We start from the raw sequence: 26,652 nt of genomic DNA, 5'->3' as shown, positions 1-26,652 counted from the left end.
GGGCGGGCGGGCGGACGGACGGCACGAAGGGAGGGAGCGAGAGAGCAGTGAGTGAGCCAGCGAGGGCGGCGGCGTCCCGAAAGCAGCCGACATTCCCGCCTCCCTCTGACCCCCTCCCCGGAGCCCACAGCGCCTCCGGTCTCCAGCGGAGCGGACACGGCCCGGCCCGGCCATGGCCTCGTTGCTGAAGGTGGATCAGGAAGTGAAGCTCAAGGTAACGGCACCGGCCCGGGCCTCCTTACCCCTCGCTTCGATCCCCGAGCAGTCTGACCGGCTCCCCACTCCCCACGGCGTCTTTGTCTCCCTGGGGACACCAGCCCTGAGCTTCCGCTCGGCTCAGCCCAGCCCCCCCACTCCCGGGACGGCATCGGGGGAGAGGATAATATGGGATGGCCTTCTGTACCCCGTCTAATAGTGGAGAGCCCGGGGAGACCTCTGCGGACACGTGGTGGACTTAAGTTCTTCAGGCCAGTGACAGCTGGAAGTCCCCCAGCCCAGCAGCGTCCCTGCCTCCGGACGCTGCTGCTGCCCCTGCCCTTGGCATCAGGCCTGCCTCGTATCCTGGGCCAGGTTTGGATGGTGGTTGACACGTTTGTGAGCTCACACCTCCCCCACCTACCTGTCTTTTGTCTGCTCTTTAAGTCAGACAGCTTCAGAACAGGGAGGGAGGGAGGGAAGACAGGCGGGTGTTGCCCTCAAGCCCGGCTTCCCTCTCCTGAGATGGAGAAATGGATCCTCAGAAAAAGAAAGTATTTGCAGTCTGGGGGCCTCTCAGCTTCTCATTACGATTACAAGGTGAGGGGAAGACAGTTGGATTTGGGTTTCCCCATCCTGCCCATACTTCTGTTGCCAGGTACTGACTTACTCATAGTGAATTGTTTTCTTTATTAATTTTAGGTTGATTCTTTCAGGGAACGGATCACAAGTGAGGTGAGTAAAATAGATAGAGAAATGAATGTTGGTTAATAGTCGGGAGTTCCCCAGAGGAGAGATACCTGTAGAGACAGACTTTCCCACAGTTACTAATTCGGTTGTATTTTCCCTCATCTTTAGGCAGAAGACTTGGTGGCAAATTTTTTCCCAAAGAAATTGTTAGAACTTGATAGTTTTTTGAAGGTGAGAAACGCTTTTCTTTTTCTCAGATTCCCCCATTTTTTTGCCCCCGGTCTTTCTGTCAAATGGGACAAATCACGTGTTAATTCTGTTTTGTTTTGTACTGTAAAGCGCTCTCATTTCTTGCCCTTTAAATGAAATACTTCTTTGTTCATCTTGAAAAAAACTAATGTTTTTGGGGTGGGCTTCTCTTTCAGGAACCAATCCTAAACATCCATGACCTAACTCAGATCCACTCAGACATGAATCTCCCAGTCCCTGACCCCATTCTTCTCACCAATAGCCATGATGGACTGGACGGTGTAAGTGTCGTATATTTATCTTTGTGTTTGGAAGCAGTAGGTTCTCTGTTCATTATTCCCTGCTCAGTTTGAACATATACAGAGGGGACAGTGGGATTTGGATCTGGGAATGAGGATTCTTACAGATGTTATGACTGAAGTACACCCCCTTTAGATCCTGATTTTCATTTGTAGCATGAAGTGAATATGTTAATGTTACTCTGTTAGAGTGAGTTTAAAAATAGGACAAATAGCTACAGGTTCCCTCAGGTGATCTGGTCTGTCCCCAGGACTCTAGGCAAGACTTTTCTTACCCATTTCAGTGTCTTGAGTGTTGTTATGGAATGAACAGTTCTTCTTGCTGTGTAACTGCAGTCCTAGTCTTTGTGTATCTTTAGTGCCTAGTCTTTATCAGCTACATATCCACATTTTATTATAACACTGATGACACTGTACTGTATTGTTCTTTGTCTGCATTACTGTCTCATTGATAGAACTAGCAATTCTGGAGAGCAGAAACTATCTTAATTATCTTTGTATCCCCAGCACCTAGCATTGTTCCTGGTACATAGCAGGTGCTAAATACATGTTTGTTGATTGAATATTGCATTTCTTTGTGGAACCAGCGGATTTGTATTTATTCCCTTAATTATCCTAACTCTGCATTCAGTGCTTCATTTTTCCTGTTTTTTATAGTATCCCCCCTGCCCAACTGCTTAATTTTTAAATTTTTAAAAATTTACTTATTTGGCCGTGTCGCACAGCTTGTGGGATCTTAGTTCCCCAACCAGGGATGGAACCCAGGCCTCTGGCAGTGAAAGTGCCAAGCCCTAACCACTGGACCACCAGGGAATTACCCCTAATTGCTTAATTTGTTATATTTCTTGAAAGGTTGGTCTTCCCAACTAGAGTTTAAGTTGCTTTGTGGCAAGAATCTTTTTAATTAATTAATTAATGGCTGCGTTGGGCCTTCGTTGCTGCACGCAGGCTTTCTATAGTTGTGCCGAGCGGGGGCTACTCTTCTTTGCGGTGCACGGGCTTCTCATTGTGGTGGCTTCTTTTGTTGCAGAGCATGGGGCCTAGGCATGTGGGCTTCAGTAGTTGTGGCACGTGGGCTCTAGAGTGCAGGAGTTGTGGCACACAGGCTTAGTTACTCACTGGCATGTGGGATCTTTCTGGACCATGGCTGGAACCCGTGTCCCCTGTATTAGCAGGCGGATTCTTAACCATTGCGCCATCAGGGAGGCCCCAAGAATCTTCTCTTAAAGCCTTGTATGTGCTTAGTAAATTGTGTGTAAATTAATAATGGGGTCGAGGAAGGGATTAAACTTGCTCGAAGGGTAGCTTATGATGGGGATGTAGGTGTCAAGCAGGCTAATTCCCATCTTTTTGTATCTTTAGCCCACTTACAAGAAGCGAAGATTGGATGAATGTGAAGAGGCCTTCCAGGGTAGGAGCTCCCTTCACTGTACCCCACCCCAGCCTTTCCTGGCCTGCAGCCCTGAGATGCAGGATGAATCTTGTGTTCTCCTGGTCAGGAAGCAGGATCTGAATTTATTTCCCAGACGTTAGCATTCCCAAGTCCTCCAAGCATTGTCATTATTTAGCACTGTAAACCTAATTTTCCAGTTAATAGGGAGGGTTTGTCTTAGTGTGGACTGCCAAGGGAGAGAGGTTGGAAGTGGCTACACATCACAGATTTTTCACAGAAGTCACAGTTCCATATCATTTTTTCCTCTTCAGTAATAGTTGGTACATTAAGTCTATAGAGCATGTTTTAATTTTTTTATTCTTCAGAGTTTTGGGATACTTTAGACACCCATTTGCTAATCCATGTGTTCTCTTTTTGATGTCGTTGGGGGTGTCAAGATTTATAGATAGAGTTGTGACAGATAAAAGGCAGAGGTCATAGCATCTCATGGGTCTGGGAAAGAGAGAAAGGGGTGGAGTGCTATGTCCTGCCTTCCATCCAAATCATTTAACCTTCCTCATGTCCCTGCCAGGAACCAAGGTGTTCGTGATGCCCAATGGGATGCTAAAAAGCAACCAGCAGCTGGTGGACATTATTGAAAAAGTGAAGCCTGAGATCCGGCTGCTGATCGAGAAATGCAACACGGTGAGGCAGGGGCTGACCCCAAATAGCCTGGCTTGAACTATGCAAGATGATGGATATGGGGCTGGAGGCGTGGAGATGATGTGGGAATTGGAAGTCTATTTTGGCTCCTGTGCTCCTGACATCTGGCTCCAGCAGCATGAATTGTATACTTCGTGGCTTCAGTAGAAAAGGCCAAGGTCCTCATATGTATATTTTGGTCTCCTCACTCTCCAGGTCAAAATGTGGGTACAACTCCTGATTCCTAGGATAGAAGATGGGAACAACTTTGGGGTGTCCATTCAGGTAATGTGCTTGCATTAGAAACTGGAGAGGAAAGTTTGGGAGGTAATCTCATTTCCCCTGCTTTTCTGTTTTCCCTTTCTCTTTGGTCTGCCTTGGGGTGACATGGAAGTGACTTTTGACTCAGTTGTTTTTTCAGGAGGAGACAGTTGCAGAACTAAGAACTGTTGAGAGTGAAGCTGCATCTTATCTGGACCAGATATCTAGGTAGGGCTGCTTGGGCTTGGCCCAGGAATTGGGGGCTGATGAGGTGGTAAGCACTGTCCAGGGTCTCCTGCAGCTTCCTCCTCTTCTCTCTCCTTCCAGATATTATATTACAAGAGCCAAATTGGTTTCTAAAATAGCTAAATATCCCCATGTGGTAAGTAAGGGTTTTGTGGGCCGAGGGTGGAAGTGGTAGGACCGGGAGGAGTGGCTGTTCCTGGGAGGAGCCATGTGGGGACAGTCAGGCTTTGGGAACTAGCCTTTTCTCCACCCCGCTCTCAGGAGGACTATCGCCGCACCGTGACAGAGATTGATGAGAAAGAATATATCAGCCTTCGGCTCATCATATCAGAGCTAAGGAATCAATATGTAAGTAATCTTGGTCCCTGCCCACAGTTGCTCTGGCTTCTCTTAGTTCTGGTGACCATTTTCTTGCCACTCTGGAGGTTGAGATGGAGGGCGGGGGTGGAGGTAAAATGAGTGGAACAAATTCTGCCCATTAGCCAAGTGTTGAGAGCTATGAGGTCATTGAAGGTATCTAGCTGGGCATCTCCCTTCTTTCTACCTCAATGGGAAAGGGCACAACATAGAATAGGGGTGAAGATGTGGGTGTTAGAGTCAGGCTTAGGTTTAGAACCAATCCTACCTGTAATGTGTGGCCTTGGGCAAGTTTAACCTCAAACTTCAGTTAACACGTTAAAGGACCCAGTGCAATTCTTGGTATGTTAAGTGCTCAGTAAATGTAATTTATTAGACTCTTGGGTCCTGGATATACCCAGGTGTGCCTGGGGTATAAGAGAGGTAGTAGGGCAGCCATGCTGAATTCAGATTCAGGTGAGTGAGATCCAGGTTATGTGAGTGATTGCTTGGGAGTTTGTGGCGGTGTCTTATTTTCCTAGTGAGGTAGGGGTACAACAGACATGTGAGTCCATGATCCTTCTTCTCCCAGGTCACTCTACATGACATGATCCTGAAAAATATCGAGAAGATCAAACGGCCCCGGAGCAGCAATGCAGAGACACTGTACTGAGGCCAGGGCCAGGGCCAGGGGACTCTGTGAGTCTGGCTCAAGACCGACATTGCCTTGGTTTGTTACATGACTATCGTGATGGGGAAACTGGCTGGAAGTAGTAATCACCCCTCTCTCTGTTTTTAGTTAGAGCCTAATGAAACTCTCATGTAGTTCTGTGACGTGTTTACCTCTTTTTTCAGGCCTCAGGAACTCTTCTATTTCCTTCCCTAGTACCCCACACCCCCCCGTCCTAATTTCTGGAGACCTCCAGGTGTGTGTACGCAGGATATTGGCACAAGAGTACTTGTGTTGTTTCTCCCTGGCTCCCTCCTGTGTCTTGGGCTTTGTATATTCTTCCTGTTGATGATCAGTTGGTTAGAAGCTGAGGGAACTGGAAGGAGAGTGCTAGGTGTTTTGTAGGAAGTGGGGCAGAGTGTGGGGGACCAGCTCCTTTCTTCCTGATGGGAGGTTAGTGTCCCTTGACACTGTGGAACGTTGCATCCTCCCTGCCACAGTTGCCCTGGTGATGACTTCGGGTTTCCCATCTATATACATTGCACCTTGAACCTGATCATGAAAAGAAACACCTTAGACCTTCTGCCAAGTCCCTAGCTGCTTCAGATGTTTTTATAACTAGGATTTTCACATACACATATGTGCGTCATGTACACACACGTACACACATGCAGCACACACATGCCTTCCTACTCTGTTACTTGATGCCCCCCTCCCCCAAGCCCTGCCCACCCCCCCAAACCCTGTCTCTGTCTCACACTCTCTCTCTCACACACACACACACACACACACACCCTGTTCAGAAGGTGTTAGGTGTCTTAGTTCTCATCCACCAGGGCCCATTGTCTCCTGGTATTGTAGCCTCTTGGTGCCCGAGGCTGGTGAGTTGGAGGACAACTGAAAGATGAGAAGCAGGGGTAGTGGGTTCCCCTTCCGCTGTGATTCGGGTCCTTTGGGGCATTTTTGCAAAGGCTGGTCCTCTGAATCCCGGTTTCCTCTTCCCAGGCCAGTTGTAAATTGGGCTGGGGGTGTCTGCAGCTGTGAGGCCAGATGCTGCTGCTTCTACTGGGTTTTCCTTTAGGGAAAAATGTTTTCTTATTTATAGTACTGTGCTTCCAGGGAAAGCGGCCACTCGTGTGTGTGTGTGTGTGTGTGTGTGTGTGCGCGTGCGTGCACACACATGCATGTACACATTGTGTGTATGTGGAAATCTGCTGGGCAAGTCAAAACCAGAGAAGAGTTGCCTGTCATCTCTCAAATCTTCCAGAGATGTCACTTGTTACAGCTTTTGTGTTAACCCTCATCAACCCCCACTTTTATTCTACCACTACTGGAGAGTCTGCTGGTGATTCTCTGTGTCTGTTGCTGACTTTTATTCTACCCCTGTCTCTGTCTTGCAGCCCCCAATCATATTTCCATCTGGATGCATCATTTTTCCTCCCAGTGTGCTCTAGAGAAGGAGTTAGGATGCTGTCTTCCCATGAATAGTACTCAGTAACAAACCAATTGCATTTTAGTTGGGCAATGCCCCTACCCACCCTCAGACCCCTTCCAGCTAAAATGTTCCGTCCTCCCACCATGTGTTTCTCAGTTTCCCTTTTTGTTTGTTGGATTGTTCCCATGTCCCTCCTCCTCACCTTACCACCCTTGGATCGTAATGTAAAATTCTTTTACCATGTCAAGAAATTATTAAAAATACAGGTACTTTGACCTCTTTCTAAAGCTGCAGACCCTGATGCGATGCTCTGGTGTCCAGGAACATACCCACACTTACGTGTGTGCACATTGGGATACCCACCTCCGCATATACCTCCAGCCACCCTGTTGGGTGTCTTTATACCAACTGAGCTGCCTCTTTTCTCTGGAATAATGGAAAGGCTGAGGCTTCTGCCTACCAAGAGGCAAGGGTGGGTCCTTCATTTGTCTTCAGTCTGAATTAAATGAAAGTTAGCTTTTTCCAAACCTAAGCTGCCTTCTACCCTCACAAGATCCCAGCTCCTTCCTTCTTCCTTCCTTCCTTCCTTCCTTCCCTCCCCAGTGATACCCATGAACTGCCAGTAGAGGCTGCTCTAGTTCCGTGTGTGGGGAATCACCTGGTTCAAGGCACACCCGACCCCGTCATTTTCTTTGCTCCATACTAAATGTTCCTTCTGAATAATGTCTTAAGTTTCTTGCGGAGATGCCAGGGACTCCTGGCTTTTGGTTTTCAAATGAATTGGAGGGCTATCTAGGACCTTAGCTCCCTCTGAAATAAAGTTTCCTTAACTTCCACCTTGCAGAGTAGCATTCTAGTATCCTATGATCTGGTATCTGTTGTCTCTGCAGAGAAAGGTTTAAGGTCTTGAACAAGGGAGGAACATCTGCTCTCTTCTGTTTCAGAGATCCTTACCAGTAGCTGACAATTTCTGAATGCCTACCCCGTGTCAGGCTGTTAGGCACTTTACGTGCCGATCTCATTTACTCTCCGTGAATCTCTGGGGTAGTTTTATCCCTTCTTTATAGGTGAGGACACGGAGACTTATGATAAGTAACTCCCCTCAGGTCACACAGCTTAGGGACCTGCAATTGGTGTACAAATCTGACTGCTGCGCCCAGGCCTGCACCACTCCTTTCTCACCGACTAGATGGAAGAGGCCTGAGACTAGACCAGGGGCTTTTGGTCTTAGGCATCTGGCAGAACGCAGTGCTTCCTGCTGAACTGGGCAGTGGATCCTGGAAGCACTGGAGGGGAGTGCCTGCCAGGAGATAGGCAAGTGGGCAGTTAGAGTGGTTGCATGTAGTCCATGGGACTTGATTGGGCGTCTGAGATTTGCATACCTCCTCAGACCCATTCTGGGTGGAAGGTAGAGTCTAGTGTATATGCAAATGCCCTCTAATCTGGTCTAAATGATGGAGATCGGTAGTGGGTACTGACCGTGCTGCTGGGAGGAGTTCAGGGATGGGGAGAGGCTATGCACGTGGAAGTAGTACCTTGAGCCAAACCACAGAACAGAAAATTGGAGCAGAATTATATAAATCAAGGTCAGAAATTTCCCGTCCAACCCACAGGGTGGAGTTTTCACTATTCCTATCCATCCTACTGAATATAAACCCTGATTTGATGTCAGTAAGCAGAAGGAGCAGCTGGCGGGACTCTCATTTCAGCTCTCGGCATTCACCATGAATCTCAAGGTAGTCCTCGTGTTCCTGGCACTGTCCCTCATTACCGTCTTTGCCCTGGCCTATGTCTTGCTGACCAGCCAACGTAGCTCCAGCCAGCCTCCCCGCTGCCCCTCTGTATCCTACAGTGCCCAGCCCTGGACACACCCTGGCCAGAGCCGGCTGTTTGCAGACCTGAGCCGAGAAGAGCTGACGGCTGTGATGAGCTTTCTGACCCAGAAGCTGGGGCCAGGCCTGGTGGATGCAGCTCAGGCCCAACCCTCAGACAACTGCGTCTTCTCGGTAGAGCTGGAGCTGCCCCCCAAGGCTGCAGCCCTGGCCCACCTGGACAGGGGGAGCCCCCCGCCTGCCCGGGAGGCACTGGCCATCGTCTTCTTTGGCGGACAGCCCCAGCCCAATGTGACTGAGCTGCTGGTGGGGCCGCTGCCGCACCCCTCCTACCTGCGGGACGTGACTGTGGAGCGTCACGGGGGCCCCCTGCCCTATCACCGACGCCCCGTGCTGGGAACTGAGTCTGCCCAGATGTGGAAGCATTTGAAAGAGGTGGAGCTCCCCAAGGCACCAGTCTTCCTGGCTTCTGTCTTCAACTACAATGGTTCCACTTTGGCAGCTCTGCACGCCACCCCTCGTGGCTTGCGCTCAGGGGACCGTGCTACCTGGATAGCCCTCTACCATAACATCTCAGGTGTTGGGATTTTCCTTCACCCTGTGGGGCTCGAGCTGCTGCTGGACCACAGGGCCTTGGACCCTGCCCGCTGGGCTGTCCAGCAGGTCTTCTACCTTGGGCACTACTATGCAGACTTGGGTCAGCTGGAATGGGAGTTTAAGGCTGGCCGGCTGGAAGTGGTTAGAGTCCCTCTGCCCCTGCCAGATGGGGCCTCATCGCTGCGATCGCGGGTCTCCCCAGGTCCTCTTCCCCCTCTTCAGTTCTCACCTCAGGGCTCCCGGTACAGTGTGCAAGGGAACCTAGTGGCGTCCTCCCTTTGGACGTTTACCTTTGGCCATGGGGTGTTCAGTGGCATGAGGATTTTTGATGTTCGGTTCAAGGGTGAGCGAGTGGCCTATGAAGTCAGTGTCCAGGAGTGTGTTTCTATCTATGGTGCCGATTCACCCAAGACAATGATGACCCGATACCTGGATAGCAGCTATGGACTTGGCCATCACAGCCGGGGCTTGGTGCGGGGAGTGGACTGCCCCTATCAGTCTACCATGGTGGACATCCACGTATTAGTGGGCAAAGGGGCAGTCCAGCTGCTCCCGGGGGCTGTGTGTGTGTTTGAGGAGGCCCAGGGACTACCCCTCCGCAGGCACCACAGTCACCTTCAGAGTCATTTCTATGGTGGTCTGGCTGGCTCGGCCCTTGTAGTCAGGTCTGTGTCCTCTGTAGGCAACTATGACTACATTTGGGACTTTGTATTGCACCCAAATGGGGCACTTGAAGGGCGGGTCCATGCCACGGGCTACATCAACACAGCTTTCCTGAGCGGGGGCGAGGAGAGCCTCCTCTTTGGGAACCGCGTTGGGGCGAGAGTGCTGGGGGCGGTGCACACGCATGCCTTCCACTTCAAGCTGGACCTGGATGTGGCAGGTGAGTGCCCAGGGGATGAGGATTGAGCGTTGGGGTGGGCCAGAGGGAAGGGAGACCCGCACATCAAGCCGGGAGAGGCAAGAGGGTGGCGTTCCAGCACCACAATTTATTGTGGCAACAGCAGGGACTGATCTGACTGTATTCGACTGCAGTCAGCCTGAATACTGGGCTTATTGGGTATTTGGAAGAAGGTAGAGAGTGTTCCCCCGCCCAGCCCCTCTGACCCGCTGCAATTGTGAAACCAAATGTAATGGCTGCGCTGTACCAGCTGGCTGCCTTAGCCTGTCTGTGGGTGGTGAACTTGCCCTGCCTGTCTGAGGCTGGACACGGCTGGAGCTGGGGCTCTGAGTTCTTCCTCATTCTGAGAGTCAGTGGAGGTGGGGAAAGCTGGGGCCTGAACAGAGATAGGGAGTAGTCTGTGTAAAGAGCTTCCTCAGAGTGGAGGTGGTCCTGGGGCCTGAGAAAAGGAGGTGCTAGCTGGGGCCTGCTCCGCAGGATTTCAGACAACTGAGATGACGAGACAGGGGCCCCATCCGCCTCCTGGGGAGGACCGTCCCATTCCTGCCAGCACGTGTCATCGCGGTGGGCTCTCTGGTGACGTGGCAGGCATGCGATAGGCTTGCTGCAAGCGTAGGAAGGGATTTCTCAAGTCGGGCTCCAAGCACAAAGGGGACCTAAAGCTCCTGACAGATTTTTGTCCAGAACAAAATAATTAACTTATCAAGTTAGACTGTTAGGCCCAGAAAGAAAATTAGGAATCCGTCAGACCCTCTCCATTTTTCAGTTACGGAAACTAAGGAGGGTGGGGGGAGATGGGTCGGGAAGTGGCTGCCCAAGTGTAGCGCACTGTGACTCTGCATATTTCTTGTGAAACAAACACTTCCATAGTCTCCTGAGTGTAAAGATGGCGTGTGTGTGCGCTGGGCGGGTGGAGGGGGGAGAGCTAGGAAAACAGCATGATTGAAATGCTATTTTAAATCATGCGTTTTAACTAGGTTATTCTTGGACATATTTGGAATATGACTATTTTCTGACTTGAAGTCTTCTTTCCAGCATTTTGGCGTTGAAGAGCCTTGTCTTAGGACATAAAATCAAATCACATGTATTGGACCAGCGTGCAGCGCAGGCTGGTGCTGTGGGCCAGAGCGTCTGTATCAGGCCCCTGCGCACAGGACAGCTGGCAGGGGCACTGGCTTCAGGAGAGTTCCCTGTGTGCCAGCACATTCGTATGAGTCATGCCAAAAGGAACTAGCAGTCCGAACCTGCAGAAAGAGTATAAGAGTTCCAGGGATCGCCCAGACAATTTAAAGATACGAATCTACTTCCTTGTAAAAAAGACAAAGTGATACCTGCCGTATTGAGAAAAAAATCAAAGTCTCAGAGCCAGGAGGAGTATGCAGGGCACCACGGAAGGGGATTGGGTTTTTCCATCCGGCTTCTCCAAGACAAATATCCCTTTCATAGTTAGAAGAATGTTATTAGCCACCTGTGTGTGCTTTTACATTTATAGAGCTCAGCCACAGAACAGCTTTTCTTATGCCCATTGTAGCGATTCACCAAGTGAGAATCAGAGAAGCAAATAATTGGTCCAAAGTATATTGGGTAGACCAGTGCCAATAGAACTTTCTGCAATGATGGAATGTTACATGTCTGCCTTGTCCGATATGTTAGCCGCTAGCCACGTGTAGCTATTGAGCACTCGGAATATAGATAGTGTGACTGAGGAACTGAATTTTTAAATTGAAGGAGCCACTTGTGACCGGTGGTAACTGTGTTGGACAGGGCAAGTTCAAAGAAGGAGGCTAGCTCTCAAGTCCAGACCTGGCTCCCAGCGCAGAGCTGATGAGCTCTGCTGTCCTTTGTCAGGCCAGTGCAGGGGGCATCACGGAGAAAACAAGGGACCTGTCTCACCTGCTGTGGAACTCCTCTCCCTCCCCTCACCCTGGCAGGGCTGAAAAACTGGGTGGTAGCTGAAGACGTGGTGTTTAAACCTGTGGCAGCCCCTTGGAGTCCGGAGCACCAACTGCAGCGCCCACAGCTGACTCGGCAGGTCCTGGGAAGGGAGGACCTGACAGCTTTTTTCTTGGGGAACCCCCTTCCCCGCTACCTTTACTTGGCTAGCAACCAGACTAATTCCTGGGGTCACCAGCGCGGGTACCGAATCCAGATCCACAGCCCTCTTGGCATACACATGCCCCTGGACAGCGACATGGAGAGGGCCCTCAGCTGGGGGAGGTGAGGAGGGCCCTGGGCACTGGGTGGTAGGGAAGGACTGGTCCCCTTCCCATCCCAGTTCTTGAAGACCCCAACTCACTAACCTCGATCACTCACCCCTGGACCTCTTCTCAGATCCAAGTAGATATGGGACGGGAATGGTCTCACACAGAATCTGATCCAAAGGATTTCTGGGCTGGTAAAGACCCTTGACATTTTCTGACACCACCTTCCTACAACATTCCTGGTCAGATACCAGCTTGTGGTGACCCGGAGGAAGGAGGAGGAGTCACAGAGCAGCAGCATCTATTACCAGAATGACATCTGGACACCCACTACAGCCTTTGCTGACTTCATCAACAATGAGACCCTGTTAGGAGAGGTTGGTAGCTCTAGGGGCAGAGGAAAGGAGCTCCCCTAAGCCTGGTGTCTTGACTGCCTGGCCCCTGGCTGTAGGATGGAGGGAATGGTAGATTTCCAGTTCTTTGATTAGGGGCCAGCCAGGGAGTTCCCTGATGACCAACATGGGTCATCCCTCCTGGGGGTGAGATTAGCCCTGGGACCACCCTACAGCTTCTCACATGGATTACCACGCCTGTTATTTGGGCCTGCGGCTGGGCAGAGGTGGAAGCAGGGCTGAGACTGGAGATTGGGGATTGTGGCTGAGGGGGGGTTCTCTGGGTCTCGCCTCCAAAGTCTCCAGTTCTTCCTCTTCCTGCAGGACCTGGTGGCTTGGGTTACAGCCAGCTTCCTGCACATCCCTCACGCTGAGGATGTCCCCAACACAGTGACTCTGGGGAACAGAGTTGGCTTCTTGCTCCGACCCTATAACTTCTTTGATGAGGACCCCTCCATCTTCTCCCCTGGCAGCGTCTACTTTGAGAAGGGCCAGGATGCTGGACTCTGCAGTGTCAATCATGTGGCCTGCATCCCCCACCTGGCGGCCTGTGTCCCGGACCTGCCGCCTTTCTCTTACCAAGACTTGTAGCCCTGAGTGTGTGGTGGGACATGGGCAGGGCGGAGAGGGGGTGCCAAGACATGTACCTTCCTCTCTGTTTCCACTTCCTGCTCCCCTGACACTCGACCCTTGGGAAACCGCCTCCTACCACGTAAACCCCCATATATCCTTTGGTTAATTCTTATTTCCAGTTCACTTTTTAAAAATGATGAATTTATACAAATGACGTTGATATTAAAATACTCAAGCTAAAACACCACAAATCCTACCACTCAGAAACAGCATTCACATTTGGTGAATGTTATACCGGACATTTCTTTAATGCATGTGCATTGAAGTGGAAGAATAGATAGAATTTTGTAAAAACTGATGGTGTGTGTAATTTATAATAAAAAGTATCACAAGACTTTTACTTGGATTTCTTCTCTTTGACTTTTGAAGTATCTAGAATCCCCCAGAGAATATTAAGGACTCTGGCCAAGGAAATTAGCCATGGAGGAGAGGGGGCAAGGGGGACAGACCTGGCCAAGAAATGCTGCTTGGGAAGCTGAAGAGCTGGGAGTGGGGTTTCCTTGGAAGGAGGACAATAGTTCCAAGTTGCAGGAAAGGGAACATCTGGCCCTGAGAAATGGGCGCTGGGGAAAGAAGTGGGGCGGAGGGGAAAGAGGGGCTCCTCCTCCCCGGCATTTCTGTGCATGTCAGCGCATGTCTGTGCTCAGGCTGGTCAGCTGCGTTCGTTTGAAATCCCCACCACCCCTTCGTCCTAACCCAGCGCTCCCCTGTCCCAACCCTGACCCAGAGAGCAGAATGTGAGTTGGAGCCTGGAACACAAAGCCATGTAAGGTCTGTGGAAATCACTGCTGCCCTGCCTCAGGCCCGCCTCCCAACCCCAGCCCGCTCCGCCCCCTCCCCAGCCTTCCCATGCTTTTCCCATCCTCAGTCTCCATTGCATCGCAATACTGAGAACCTCAGCCAGAGTCTAGGAGCCCCCAGTACAGGGAGCAAAAGGGACCCTCTTCTGCTGGACTGAGAATACAAGTCTCCACTTTGGTTCAATCCTCTGTCTCTATGTTCATGGGACAATGAACCAGAAGACCACCCTGGTGCTCCTCGCTCTGGCTGTCATCACCATCTTTGCCCTGGTGTGTGTCTTGCTAGCTGGCAGGGGAGGAGATGGTGGTGAACACAGCCTGCCTCCCTTCTGCCCCTCCGTATCACCAAGTGCCCAGCCCTGGACACACCCTGGCCAGAGCCGGCTGTTTGCAGACCTGAGCCGAGAAGAGCTGACGGCTGTGATGAGCTTTCTGACCCAGAAGCTGGGGCCAGGCCTGGTGGATGCAGCTCAGGCCCAACCCTCAGACAACTGCGTCTTCTCGGTAGAGCTGGAGCTGCCCCCCAAGGCTGCAGCCCTGGCCCACCTGGACAGGGGGAGCCCCCCGCCTGCCCGGGAGGCACTGGCCATCGTCTTCTTTGGCGGACAGCCCCAGCCCAATGTGACTGAGCTGCTGGTGGGGCCGCTGCCGCACCCCTCCTACCTGCGGGACGTGACTGTGGAGCGTCACGGGGGCCCCCTGCCCTATCACCGACGCCCCGTGCTCATGCGAGAGTACCTGGACATAGACCAGATGATCTTCAACACAGAGCTGTCCCAGGCTGCTGGTCTCCTCCACCACTGCTGCTTCTACAAGCACCAAGGAGGGAACCTGGTGACCATGACCACAGCCCCCCGTGGCTTGCAATCAGAGGACAGGGCCACCTGGTTCGGCCTCTACTACAACATCTCAGGGGCTGGGTTCTTCCTGCACCCCATAGGTTTGGAGCTTCTGGTAGACCACAAGGCTCTGGACCCTGCTCGCTGGACCATCCAGAAGGTGTTCTTTCAAGGCCGCTACTATGAGAGTCTGGCCCACCTGGAGGAGCAGTTTGAGGCCGGCCTGGTGAATGTGGTGGTGATCCCAGACAACGGCACAGGTGGGTCCTGGTCCCTGAAGTCCAAGGCGCCTCCAGGTCCGGCTCCCCCTCTGCAGTTCCATCCCCAGGGCCCCCGCTTCAGTGTCCAGGGGAGTCGAGTGGCCTCCTCACTGTGGACTTTCTCCTTTGGCCTCGGAGCTTTCAGTGGTCCAAGGATCTTTGACATCCGATTCCAGGGAGAACGGCTGGCTTACGAGATCAGCCTCCAAGAGGCCTTGGCTGTCTATGGTGGAAATTCCCCAGCGGCAATGCTGACCCACTATATGGATGGCAGCTTTGGCATGGGCAAGTACTCCACACCCCTGACCCGTGGGGTGGACTGCCCCTATCTGGCCACCTACGTGGACTGGCACTTCCTTTTGGAGTCCCAAGCCCCCAAGACACTACCTGATGCCTTTTGTGTGTTTGAGCAGAACCAGGGCCTGCCCCTGAGGCGACACCACTCAGATTTTCACTCCCACTATTTTGGGGGCCTTGTGGAGACAGTGCTGGTCTTCAGATCTGTGTCGACCTTGCTCAACTACGACTATGTGTGGGATATGGTCTTCCACCCCAATGGGGCCATCGAAGTCAAATTCCATGCCACAGGCTACATCAGCTCAGCGTTCCTCTTTGGAGCTGCCCGAAGATACGGAAACCAGGTTGGGAAGCACACACTGGGCACCGTCCACACCCACAGTGCCCACTACAAGGTGGATCTGGACGTGGGAGGTAAGACATCCTGGCGGAGGCCAGGATCCCAGATAGGGGGCTGAAGGGTTGTCTTTGTTTGCTTTGTGTTTGTTGGAGGTTTTCCAGGAAAGGAAGATCTGAGCATGAGTATATGTTTTGGAGTTTCATGCTTCCTCTTTTGCTGGATGGGAGAGAGTTGGCTGCCAAATTTTACTGAGATCTTAGCTCATTGGCTGGGTACAGAGCTGCCACCCACCCTCTACATGACCTCATCAGAAAATCTTGGGAAACAGCTAAGCTCAGAGAAGAGGCAGGATCCAGGCTAAGGGTCCCCTTTGCCCTCTTCCCTCCCTGGCACTTATATGGGCCCCACTTCAGTGAGGCAGCCATTTGCTTTTCAGCTTATCTGTGTCTGGCCTGCAGTTGTAGGTATTGGGGAGGATCTGTTTGCATTTTGCAGAGTCCCTGGCACCTGCAGGCCAATCGTGGAACGCCCCCGGGGGATACATTTCCCTGGGAGGTGGACCTTTCTCCTCCCTGAATTTCCATCTCTGGGCACAATACACTTAAGTGTGAGGGGTAGAGTGGATACTGTGGAATATTCCAGATAGTTCCTGGAGTTGGTGGTCACAGAGAGCCAAGGGTTACATGATGCCTCGGAGTCTTGGTCATTTCACTGTCGTTCCCCACACTGAGTTCATCACCAGATTTTTTTCTGCCTCTGAAATATCTCCAACCCCTCGCTTGGCCCCGCTACCGGCCCCCTGTGGGCACCAGCCCTCTCTCTGCTGCTTCGACTCTTCTTCCTCTCAGATCCATGGTTCACCCTGCACTCAGAGGGGCCTACCAGCCCATGCCAGCCTGCTCCCTTACACACTTCCCACTTTCCCCATCACCTATAGGATCCTGTCCACAGAAGGACCTACGAGGCCCTTCCCTTCAGAGGACAGCTACTGCCTGCCTTTCACATTCTTCCCCGTGTAGCTTAAGACACACACCCGCCCTGTCCCTGGACATGCGCACCACATGTGACAGTCACGCTTCTTTGCTTTTGCTCCTGTTTTGTCCCTGTCTAGAATGCCCTGCCATGTCACCTCTGCTGGTGACATCCCCTAAGGCCAGGCTGAAAAGTGGCCCAGGAAGCCCTCTATTCTTGCCTGTCCCTGTGTTCCTCTAACCTTCAATCTGGAATGGGCTCCTCTCACACTACAGTCCCTTCAGGGCTTGGCCTCTCTGGGGCTTCTGTGAGAGCAGGAGGGTAAGGATGTTGTTTCATTCATCAGTGTGTCCCCAGTGCTGAGCACAGGCCTCTCCGCTAATGAGTGTGAAAGGATGAAGGAATGAAATCCTTGAAGAAATATGTCACAGGTCAACAGGTGTGGCTGAAAGATTGGGACATCTTGGGGAGAGGGGAGAGAAGCAGGGGGCACACTCAGTCTGGCTTTCTCTTTGGCCCCCACTCTGAAACCAGGTGGGGACAGAGTCCGGGGGCGGCGGGGGGCAGCTGCGTGACCAGCCCTCTCTCCCCCCCTTCCCCCCCCACCCTTCCCCCCACCTACACCCCACCCCTGCAGGACTGGAGAACTGGGTCTGGGCTGAGGACATGGCTTTTGTCCCTACGGCGGTACCCTGGAGCCCCAAGCACCAGATACAGAGGCTGCAGGTGACCCGGAAGCTGCTGGAGACGGAGGAGCAGGCCGCCTTCCCCCTGGGAGGTCCCTCCCCTCGCTACCTGTACCTGGCCAGCAATCACAGCAACAAGTGGGGGCACCCGAGGGGCTACCACATCCAGACAGTCAGCTTTGCTGGGGAGCCCCTGCCCCAGAACAGCTCCATGGAGAGAGCCTTGAGCTGGGCAAGGTGGGTGATGGGGTGCGGTATGCGTGTGGGGTGGGGGAGGGGATGAGAGTGAGAAGGGAGTGTTGGGAGGGGCAACTGGGAACTCAGTTCAGACTGTACACGAGATAAGTGAGGTAAGAGCTCAAAAAGGATTTCCTGGTTATCCAAAGGCCCACAGTGGATACATGGTCCCCTTGGAAGGCTAAAGCCCAGGTGGGAAAAGTATTTTCTGTTTGGGAGGGGGCATATTGTGAAATGGCAAGGGATAAACAGGAGGCCATGGAATGATGTTGGGCCACCCACCAGGGTGGCGTCAGAGTGACTGTGTGGACGAGATGGGAATGCTGAGGTCCATGGGCTCGGCTCCCTTCCATGACGATCAGGCATGGAGGCCTGACCAGAGCATCTCTAGGTACCAGCTGGCTGTGACCCAGCGGAAGGAGGCGGAGCCCCGCAGCAGCAGCATCTTCAATCAGAATGACCCCTGGGCCCCCACCGTGGACTTTGCTGACTTCATCAACAATGAGACCATAGCTGGAGAGGTCAGCCGGCTGTGGGAGGCTGAGGGAGGGGTTCGGGGACACAGAGATGAGCCCCACCTCCTCTTGGGGAGGTCCCTGAAAACCATCTCCTCAAGGACGGAGCTGACTCCTGCCTTCTGTGCTTTTGTGGCTCTGATCATTACCTGCTGAGGGAATCTTCCCAAGCTGGAAGTTCATTTGCACACAGTGGCTGAGGCTCCAGCCTATCCTCAAGACTCTACAGCTCTCTAAGTCTCAGCGTCGTGGACTGAGTCCTTTAAGGGCCCCAGGACTCAGGAGGGCTGGAAGTGACCAGGGAAGACCACATCTCTTATATCGAAAGCTTCTCTGTTGCTGGCTTGACCATTAAAGGATTAATTTCCAAGTTAATTTCTGCCTCCCAAACCCTGATATTCCCTCTTCATCCTCCTTCTCTCAGAGTTTGGGAGCTCTCGTTGAGTCAGGGGAAAGGAGCTGAAGTTGCCCGTGGGTGTCATCATTCCTCTGGGGGTGTGTAGGCTGATGGTGATGTCATGAGGAATGTCAGATGATGGAGGGTACAGGCTGGGATGGGGGGCAGGTGTTGCTCCGAATATGAAATCGACCATTTATGCGTTGATTTCTGGACTAGTAGGAAAAATGTTTGAAGACTTAAAATCCTCTTGAGCAAAGGTGGGCTGCCAAAGTGAATCCTGGGGGAGGTGGACGTGCGCTTAGCAAAGCCAGACCTCATGATCCTCTTTCTTCACCCCCTTAGGACTTGGTGGCCTGGGTGACAACCGGTTTCCTGCACATCCCCCATGCAGAGGACATTCCCAACACAGTGACTGTGGGGAACAGCGTGGGCTTCTTCCTCCGACCCTACAACTTCTTTGACCAGGACCCCTCCTTCGATTCTGCTGACTCCGTCTACTTCCGGGAGGACCAGGATGCTGGGGCCTGTGAGGTCAACCGTCTGGCTTGCCTCCCCCAGGCTGCGGCCTGTGCCCCCCACCTCCCTGCCTTCTCCCACGCGGGCTTCTCCCACAACTAGGTGGATGGGGAATGTGGTTGGGACCCCAGTGCCAGGGAGTGTGGGGAGGGGAGGGGATGGGCACTGGGCAGGGCGGCCTATGTCTTCTCCCTCATCACATCCTGGGGGTCTTCTTTCTCCCATCGTCCTCCCTTCCCTCCCCCTTCCTTCTGGAAGCATCCCGAGTCTGTGATGCCTGACACAGGGGGCTCTCAACTCTGTTGACCCCAGACCTGCGAAGTTCCTCTTGCAGAGAGGAAGGGAATGGGCAGCCAGGAGCTTGGAGTCGTGGTTAAACTTTCCAGAAGACTCCTGTTTGGGGTGTTTTTTGTTTTGTTTCCTTTTATTTTTGCTTTCTGGGTTTCCCAAATCTTCTTAGCCATCCCAGGTTTCTCTTGAGACTCCTGAGTCCTCACTTGGGAGGTGAGGATGGGGGGCTCTGCCATGGGGGTAAGCACCAGAAGCCGTGGGGCAGGGTTCCTGCCAGGCCCGCGAATCTAGGAATCAAGCTGGAAGGGGCGCTTTGGCCCACGTTTCCTCCTCTCTCTCTCCCCTCTTGCCTAGCCTCCCCCAGTTCCCACCTGTTCTTATATCCCGGGATTTCCCTCCCAGCCCTGAGGGGATGTTACCCAGCCCTCATTTCTCACCTCTGGTCTCCTCTCCTGGTTCTAAGCCTGTGGAAGTCTCCAAATGCAAGGGACATCTAGTTTGAGAGGACAGTCACCGTCTGTGTCGCTGTGTCTGGGAGCTGCCCCTACCCCCAGTCCTGGGGCAGGATGTGTTTCCCCACAGTTCTTTCTGCCCATTTGTATAGGCCTGCCTTGCATTCTCTAGCAGAGGATGGTCATGGAGACAGCAGCAGCTCAAGTTAGCACTTTAGATGGCTTTGCGGGTGCAGTGGTAATGAGGAGTGGTCATTTTGTGCCAAGTCTGTGCGTGACCAGTGCCCTCTGTCCTCTGCGGTAGCCAATATGGGAGGCTGGGTGGACACCAAGGATGAGAAGCAGGAAGACCAGGGATTCCAGTCATAGGGCCAGGGGTCCAATCACGTGTGAGCATGCAAATGAGCCAAGGCCTCTGGGGGTGGAGCCTCCCTGGCAGGTTGTCCCTGTGGAGGGGTGGGTGGGAGCAGTCTGGACTGGGGGGTCCCTCTACAAAGAGCCAGAGATGGGAAACAGCAGAACTGTCGTCCCTCAAAGACTGATTAAATAAATTCTGATGCAGCCTTACCAAGCAATACTACACAGCTGTAAAACTAATTATATCTCTTTATAGGGAATAATCTTCCAATGAACAAGGAGAGGCAAAGAAGTGTGTATAGGGCACTTCCATTTGTGTTTTACAGGGAAGGATCATATAAATACATATTTTCATATCTTATAGATGCATATTCGGAAGACACGGGTAACACTGGTTGCCTCTGTGGAGGGGAACCAGGAAGCTGGGACAGAGGAGGGAGGAGACTTAGTACTATATACACTTTTTTTTTTTTTTTTTTTCTGTCCCCTGCATCGGCAGGCGGACTCTCAACCACTGCGCCACCAGGGGAGCCCCTATATACCCTTTGTACGTTTGAATTTTGAACCATGTGACTGTATTACCTATTCATTTATTATTATTCAAATAATAAATGGGCCCAAACAACACCTGACTTCTTTTTTAAAACTGACTTGTCTTTTAGGAAGGGGTTGGGGTAGGGGGGAAGGGTAGAGTGAGTTAAGAGATAGCCCCAGGGACTCAATTTTCTCAAGTATTTGAGACCCAGAGAAATGGGTGTGGCCTCTGGTAACTGCTTTGCCTCCTCTTGCCTGTACATCTCCAAGAAAATGTTAAACCTCAGTCAATGTCTCTTTTGCTCTCTCTCACTCCCTCTCCCTGTCTCTCTCTCTCTCTTAGAAGTAGGGGCGTTGAGAAGCACAGGGGAGGGGTGACTTCTGCCTGCTGGAAGCCCAGGCCAGGCTAGGAGGTGAAATGCAGGAAACAGATTTCAGACGCTGCTCAGCTTCTGACCAGAGGGAGATCATATCCAGGGAGCACAGCCAGCACAGAAGCTTCTGCTACCTTCCGTCCTGCCCCAAGCCCAGGTTCACTTCTGGGTCAGTAGAACAGCGGATGGAGACGAGTTAGTGAGCTGGAGAGAAACTGGGTTCCAAAGAACAGAGAGAAAGACTTCAGTCAGGAGGGAGGGCCGGTGATGGCTGGATGAATTTATAACACAGGCTGGGGTGGAAGCCAGGGTGACAGAGGACAGAGAGAGATTGAAGACAAGGAGAGACTGAAGACTGAGACCGAGGGGGAAAAGGCATGTTGTGGCCACCATGGCTCTGATACTGAGTTTATGCTTCTACTTTCTCTGACCTGAGTAATTTCACTTCTCCATTACATGCTTATGATTTTGTCTCCACCTCCTTCTGGCTCCTGTTTATGGTCAGTTGCACAACAGTCAGTGCTGGAGGGAAAAGGAATAAAGGCATGCTGGTGCCCACCCCCATCCCATCCTGTTTTTATAACATGACACTCATTGCCTTGAAGCCCATCTCCAGACCAAGAGTGTGAGTGTTTGCAAGCGGCGAGTGTGTGTGTGTGTGTGAATGCTCGCTCACAAGCTTTGATCTGAAAAAGGGACTGTGGTGTGTCTCTCAGTCACGTCATGGAGATGACAGCCCTCCATGGAGATGACATGGAGATGACAACCCTGGCCCGGGCGTCCGTGGACACGTAGATCGTGAGCTCATCAGCCCAGCTGGGGTCAGGAGGGCTGCAAGGTGGACCTCCAGCCCCCTACCCCACCCGCTCTCTTCCTAAACCCCTGAGGCTGGCTGGATTGTTAGCCTCAGACTTCTGGTCCAGCCACAGGAGGGAATAGTAACCCAGGATGTCAGGTTCTGAAATAACTGGTGTCCCCAAGGCCAAGATCTTTAGGACTTGGGCCCATTGCCCTATAAGAGGAGCTGGACAAGGGGACGCCTGAGGCTTAGGTCAGGGGCGTAACTGGACTTCCAGGAATGTAGACATGGGAAGTCCCTGTGAGGAGCACAAGATATGCTCGCCTGCCTCTGCTCTCCTGTAGCCCCCTGAGAAGGGCTCCCTCTGAGGGTGCAGGAGAAAGATTCCTACATGCATTCAACGAAGATTTCCCCAGTGCCTCCTACATGCCAGGTACCTTGAAAGGCACTAGGATACGTTATGGAATAAGATGCACAATGTCTACCCTCAGGGAAGAGAGGGGCCAGTAAAGGGTCCATTACATCAGGGAATTTGCCAGGAGAGGTAGGAGGAAGACATAGCAGGGGCTCCTAACCCGGACTTAGGGATTGAGGAGGCTTCCTGAGGGACCTGATGTCTAAGCTGATCCTGGCAGAGGAGTAGAAGTTGGCCGAGGGAGAAGGAAGAGAGCGAGATAAGGTTCCAGGAAGAGGGGACAGCATGTTCAGAAGCCAGGAGGTGACAAACTGGCCCCATCCAAGTACCCAAGTTCATTGACATGTGTGTGGGCTGTGAGCAGAGCCTGGAGGGCCAAGCAGGGGGAAGAGGAGGCAGGTCCTTGCAAGCCACAGTTACCGTGAGGAAAATGGGGAGCCATGGAAGGATTCTAAGCAAGGGAGTGACAGGGTCAGTGTTGCCTTTGAGGACATTGCCTCTGGCCCAGATACAAAGAATAGAGTTGACAGAAGGCTTAGGCACAGGGAGGTGGGTCAGGGGGAAGAAATGATGGTGGCCTGAATTCAGGGTGAGGCTGGGGGAGGACTCCTGTGAGAATGTGACCCAAGGAGGCCCTGTTTGCAGAGTGCCCTGATCAGAGCCCCATCCTGGATGCCCCCCTCCCACCTCCCAACTTCTGCTGAGATCACAGGGAAAGTAAGAAAGGATGCCCGGTCACTGACTCTGGTCCGCAGCCCCTGACCTCCTGAATGGAAGAACATTGCTTTTTTTTGGCATGTGGGATTTAGTTCCCCTGCAGCAGAAGTGTGGAATCTTAACCACTGGACCGCCAGGGAAGTCCCCTGTATGTCCTTCTTCTGAGGAAAGTCTCCCACCATCCCAAGTCACCCAGTGCAACCTTTGTGTCCTTGTGTCACCTAAGAGGCTGTGCCCTTTCTCACTCATCCACCCAGTCAGACACCGAGTCCTGTCAACTCCACCCACCACGTCACTCAGACCCCTCCTTTCCTCTCTGTCCTCGAGGTCACCGGCCTCATCCTGGCCCTTTGTTTCCTGTCCAGTGTCCTCCCCACGTCTGTCCCACACCCAAGCCCCGCCCCACACTGGAGCCAGAGCCACGTCCCCAGAATGCAGATTAGAGAGCACTGACCTGGGTGTCCGGGATGGTCCCGCTGGCCACACAGGGCCTCTGGGGCAGCAGCTCGACTCAGACACCACATCCTGGGGCCCAGTCCTCAGCCTGTGGGCTGGGGGGTGGCCTCTGGCTCCCAGGGATAAACTCATCTTCAGCACATTCACAGAGGCTGGGGACAAGTTGGTCCAAATGAAAATAAGACCTAGTGGGGGGAGCAGGCCGTGTGGTCCTGTCTCCTGAGTAATTCTCCAAAAGGGACAACTTTTCAACACGTTTTTAGGGTGTTTGACATGATGATTGTGAAGCCTAGGATGAAACGATATCAGAGGAAGCGATGTGACAGCGAGACACTTAGGGAAGGTGGGCAGAGGGGACACTTTCTTCTGTACCAGTTCCCCCACCAGGCAAGGCAAAGGCTCTCCCTCCCACTCCCTGATCGCTACCCACCTCCCATAGGAGAGCCTGGGGATACCCCACCAGAGTGGACATTCTTGACCTGTGCTTGGTAGCACTGGTCGGGACATAAAACATTAGCCGTCCTCTTAAAGGTATGTTCTTAGCTGGGAGGTAAGACCAGCACTTATGAAAGGGCCCAGAATGAAGTTCCCAGGCTGGAAATGCCTGCCTTGTGGCCAGGGCTGGGTTTGACCTTAGATTCTTCTCCCCCTTATTATAAAGTCCACATGGCCCATTTCAAATTGAGACAGGCTGGGACCTGGGACCCTTTACAGGAGTGCTTGCACTTGCACCTGGACAAATGCTTCCTGGAGCCACAGAACACAAAGAAACAACAAGGGACTAAAAATACCTGCATGCATGGGCAATCGGGGCAATCATGAACCATAAGATACGAAAAAGCCACAAACCAACTGCCACTTCTGAGGTGCCGGGAGGAAAAGCAGGGTACTGGGCATGACCCCTGCACACAGCACCATCAAGGGGGTGGGCAAAACACCTCAGCCTCCCCTCGGGCCCGACCCACCGATCTGCCCCCAGCATCACCCTCACCCTCACCCCACGTAAGGAATCAGCCCAACCTCCACAGAGAGCAACAAGGGAACTTGTGTTTTAAATTTATTTATTTATTTTTGACTGCGTTGGGTCTTCGTTGCTGCGCGCAGGCTTTCTCTAGTTGCGGTGAGTGGGGTGCGCGGGCTTCTCATTGCGGTGGCTTCTCTTGTTGTGGAGCACGGGCTCTAGGCACGTGGGCTTCAGTAGTTGTGGCACGTGGGATCAGTAGTTGTGGCTCACGGGCTTAGTTGCTCTGCGGCATGTGGGATCTTCCCGGATCAGGACCCGAACCCGTGTCTCCTGCACTGGTAGGCGGATTCTCAACCACTGCGCCACCAGGGAAGTCCTGGGAACTTGTGTTTTGTTCTTACTCCTTTCTGCTGCAGCATGAGTCCCAGTAAAGCCTTGCCTGAATTCCTCCTCTGGCTTCTTATCAATTCTATGGATCAAAGAGTCCGAGGACACGGGTCAGTAATAAAATGACCCCTTATGTGGAATTCCCATATCAAAATAGAGCTGGTCGCATAACCAGATGATATGTGGAGAATCTGACCTTTCTGGTGTTGATTTCCCTGGTTTTACATGTTCTGAGATTTCTCACTGTCTTTCCGCAATTACTACTTTGCTTAGACACACACCTCACAAGGCTTCCTGACCTGACCTCTTCTGCCCGCCCCCCTCCCATCCCCACCTCACACCCCATAAGCTGGCCTTGGCCGTTCCCTGCCCAGGCCCAGGCTGTTTCAAGTTCCTGTACCTTTGCAGCTTCTGTTCCCTTCGGCTGGAATGCCCTGTCCAGTCTCCTGCAGGCGCACGCACTCTGTCTACAAGGTCGGTCTAACATGGCTTCCTGGGGAAGAGCTCTTGGACATGTCCAGGTTGCAAAGGATTCTCCTCCAGGCTCACAAGAGATGCATGTCCTCTCTCTGGATCCCTCAGTCTCTCCTAGTTCCCCTCAGGACCTGGCTGCACAGAGGATGGCAGTCTCCCACACATCATCTGCCCAAGAATGGAGGCCACTTTGCTCTCTGCCTCTGCAGTATTTTGGAGGCGGGTTTCCTGGAAATGAGGGTTGTGGGCAGCTAGGTTATGTTCACAGCCAGTTTCCAGGCACCCTGACCTCTGCCGTGCTCCCTCAGTCCTGCTCAAGTGGGGAGGGATCTCTGTTACACTGAAACTCCCCACCCCCTCCAACTTTGGACTGGCTCCACCCCCCCCATGCTCCCCTCCAGTGATTTAGGGTGCTCAGGGCCTCCAAGATGTTGACCTGGGTCAGCCCTTGAGCCCCCCAGCTCCTCCCAGGTGCTTTATGTTCTCAGCATGACTCTCCAGTCTCCTATGGGTGCCAGTAGGATTCTGGTTGATGGGGGAGCCGTAGACTGTGATGAGGGCTTCGTCAGCTGGAGGACGGAAGGAGGGAATCTGGTTGGAGGGGTGTGCACAGGTGAGTTTTGCTTGCGGCCTTGTAGCCAGGAGAAAGGCTGTATCTGGAGAGTGGAGGAGGAGCCCAAGGACAGTCCCTTTCTGCCCCTGTCACTTCTTCCACTTGCCTCTCTCCAGGTGTATCTCCCAAACCGATCCCTCCCCCACTTCGTTCCACAACCTTGAACCTGTGTGTTTGTTTTGGAACAGGAGGACAGAGGCTTACTTGAGCCACTTAAAGTCCACATTCCTACATCAGCCCCACCTCCCGAGCCTGGCCTGACCACTGATTCCCCCAACCTCCACCCCCTGCCAACCTTCTGCCCTTGGCTGTTTGTCTTGAATGTACCCATCGTGCCATTGCCCAGAAGCCCCACCCAGAGCCAGGAACCTCCAGAGACTGAAAGGGGCATCGTGCACCCAGGTCCTGTCTGTCTGTCTGTCTGTCTTTCTATCTTGCATTCCGATTCAAGTGCCTGGAGGCAGCCAGGAGCTTTAGCTATGGCTGTCTTTATTCTTTTGTCCCTGTGGAGTGTTCTGGTGATGGGCATGGGTGAAGGTGGTGCTGGGAGTGAGGAAGGAATTGGAAAGGAGTGTCATTCCGGCCTGCCTCCCTTCTGCCCCTCGGGATCTCCCAGTGCCCAACCCTGGACACACCCTGGCCAGAGCCAGCTGTTTGCAGACCTGAGCCAAGAAGAGCTGATGGCTATGATAAGCTTTCTGACCCAGAAGCTGGGGCCAGGCCTGGTGGATGCAGCTCAGGCCCAACCCTCAGACAACTGCGTCTTCTCGGTAGAGCTGGAGCTGCCCCCCAAGGCTGCAGCCCTGGCCCACCTGGACAGGGGGAGCCCCCCGCCTGCCCGGGAGGCACTGGCCATCGTCTTCTTTGGCGGACAGCCCCAGCCCAATGTGACTGAGCTGCTGGTGGGGCCGCTGCCGCACCCCTAACCACACCCACAGTGACCACT

General features: G+C 52.8%; 3 protein-coding genes across 9 annotated transcripts; all 3 read left to right on the top strand.

Moving 5' to 3' along the window:
- Window positions 1-12: 12 nt before the first annotated feature.
- PSME3 (proteasome activator subunit 3) lies at window positions 13-6,730 on the top strand. Of its 3 annotated transcripts, XM_024743621.1 has the most exons (12): window positions 13-214; window positions 416-570; window positions 898-930; window positions 1,054-1,116; window positions 1,311-1,415; window positions 2,796-2,844; window positions 3,398-3,510; window positions 3,724-3,792; window positions 3,929-3,996; window positions 4,096-4,150; window positions 4,276-4,362; window positions 4,943-6,730. In XM_024743621.1, the coding sequence occupies exons 5-12, from the start codon at window positions 1,356-1,358 to the stop codon at window positions 5,021-5,023; spliced, it is 582 nt and encodes a 193-aa protein (XP_024599389.1). In that variant the 5' UTR covers window positions 13-214; window positions 416-570; window positions 898-930; window positions 1,054-1,116; window positions 1,311-1,355; the 3' UTR covers window positions 5,024-6,730. The 3 variants fall into 3 exon arrangements, with proteins under 3 accessions (XP_024599389.1, XP_024599380.1, XP_024599373.1); XM_024743612.1 differs by lacking the exon at window positions 416-570; XM_024743605.1 differs by lacking the exons at window positions 13-214; window positions 416-570 and adding an exon at window positions 663-795.
- A 160-nt stretch (window positions 6,731-6,890) lies between these two features.
- Window positions 6,891-13,355, top strand: AOC2 (amine oxidase copper containing 2). 3 transcript variants are annotated; one of them, XM_024743583.1, is made up of 5 exons: window positions 6,891-8,191; window positions 8,308-9,767; window positions 11,717-12,002; window positions 12,234-12,363; window positions 12,703-13,329. In XM_024743583.1, the coding sequence occupies exons 2-5, from the start codon at window positions 8,381-8,383 to the stop codon at window positions 12,967-12,969; spliced, it is 2,070 nt and encodes a 689-aa protein (XP_024599351.1). In that variant the 5' UTR covers window positions 6,891-8,191; window positions 8,308-8,380; the 3' UTR covers window positions 12,970-13,329. The 3 variants fall into 3 exon arrangements, with proteins under 3 accessions (XP_024599351.1, XP_024599343.1, XP_024599361.1); XM_024743575.1 differs by having other exon boundaries at window positions 6,891-9,767; window positions 12,703-13,355; XM_024743593.1 differs by lacking the exon at window positions 12,703-13,329 and having other exon boundaries at window positions 6,891-9,767; window positions 12,117-12,363.
- Window positions 13,356-13,903: 548 nt separating this feature from the next.
- LOC112398893 (membrane primary amine oxidase) lies at window positions 13,904-20,045 on the top strand. 3 transcript variants are annotated; one of them, XM_024743690.1, is made up of 5 exons: window positions 14,022-15,621; window positions 17,157-17,442; window positions 17,834-17,963; window positions 18,700-18,888; window positions 19,141-19,179. In XM_024743690.1, exons 1-5 carry the CDS (start codon window positions 14,022-14,024, stop codon window positions 19,177-19,179), a joined length of 2,244 nt encoding a protein of 747 aa, XP_024599458.1. The 3 variants fall into 3 exon arrangements, with proteins under 3 accessions (XP_024599450.1, XP_024599458.1, XP_024599466.1); XM_024743682.1 differs by having other exon boundaries at window positions 13,904-15,621; window positions 18,700-19,265; XM_024743698.1 differs by having other exon boundaries at window positions 17,157-17,377; window positions 17,841-17,963; window positions 18,700-20,045.
- The last annotated feature ends 6,607 nt before the right edge of the window (window positions 20,046-26,652 follow it).

The sequence above is a fragment of the Neophocaena asiaeorientalis genome, unplaced genomic scaffold (genome assembly GCF_003031525.2).
Source record: "Neophocaena asiaeorientalis asiaeorientalis breed wild unplaced genomic scaffold, Neophocaena_asiaeorientalis_V1.1 scaffold1, whole genome shotgun sequence".
NCBI lineage: Eukaryota > Metazoa > Chordata > Mammalia > Artiodactyla > Phocoenidae > Neophocaena > Neophocaena asiaeorientalis.
Note: the sequence above shows the minus strand (reverse complement) of the source record. Positions and strands in the feature narration are given on the sequence as shown.

Coding starts and splice junctions, on each gene's coding strand:
- PSME3 (XM_024743605.1), top strand. CDS start 721: ATGGAGAAATGGATCCTCAGAAAAAGAAAGTATTTGCAGTCTGGGGGC. Junction 1,416..2,795: donor GCCATGATGGACTGGACGGT/GTAAGTGTCGTA, acceptor TTGTATCTTTAG/CCCACTTACAAGAAGCGAAG. Junction 2,845..3,397: donor ATGTGAAGAGGCCTTCCAGG/GTAGGAGCTCCC, acceptor TGTCCCTGCCAG/GAACCAAGGTGTTCGTGATG.
- AOC2 (XM_024743575.1), top strand. CDS start 8,180: ATGAATCTCAAGGTAGTCCTCGTGTTCCTGGCACTGTCCCTCATTACC. Junction 9,768..11,716: donor GCTGGACCTGGATGTGGCAG/GTGAGTGCCCAG, acceptor TCACCCTGGCAG/GGCTGAAAAACTGGGTGGTA. Junction 12,364..12,702: donor ATGAGACCCTGTTAGGAGAG/GTTGGTAGCTCT, acceptor CTCTTCCTGCAG/GACCTGGTGGCTTGGGTTAC.
- LOC112398893 (XM_024743682.1), top strand. CDS start 14,022: ATGAACCAGAAGACCACCCTGGTGCTCCTCGCTCTGGCTGTCATCACC. Junction 15,622..17,156: donor GGTGGATCTGGACGTGGGAG/GTAAGACATCCT, acceptor CCACCCCTGCAG/GACTGGAGAACTGGGTCTGG. Junction 17,964..18,699: donor ATGAGACCATAGCTGGAGAG/GTCAGCCGGCTG, acceptor TCACCCCCTTAG/GACTTGGTGGCCTGGGTGAC.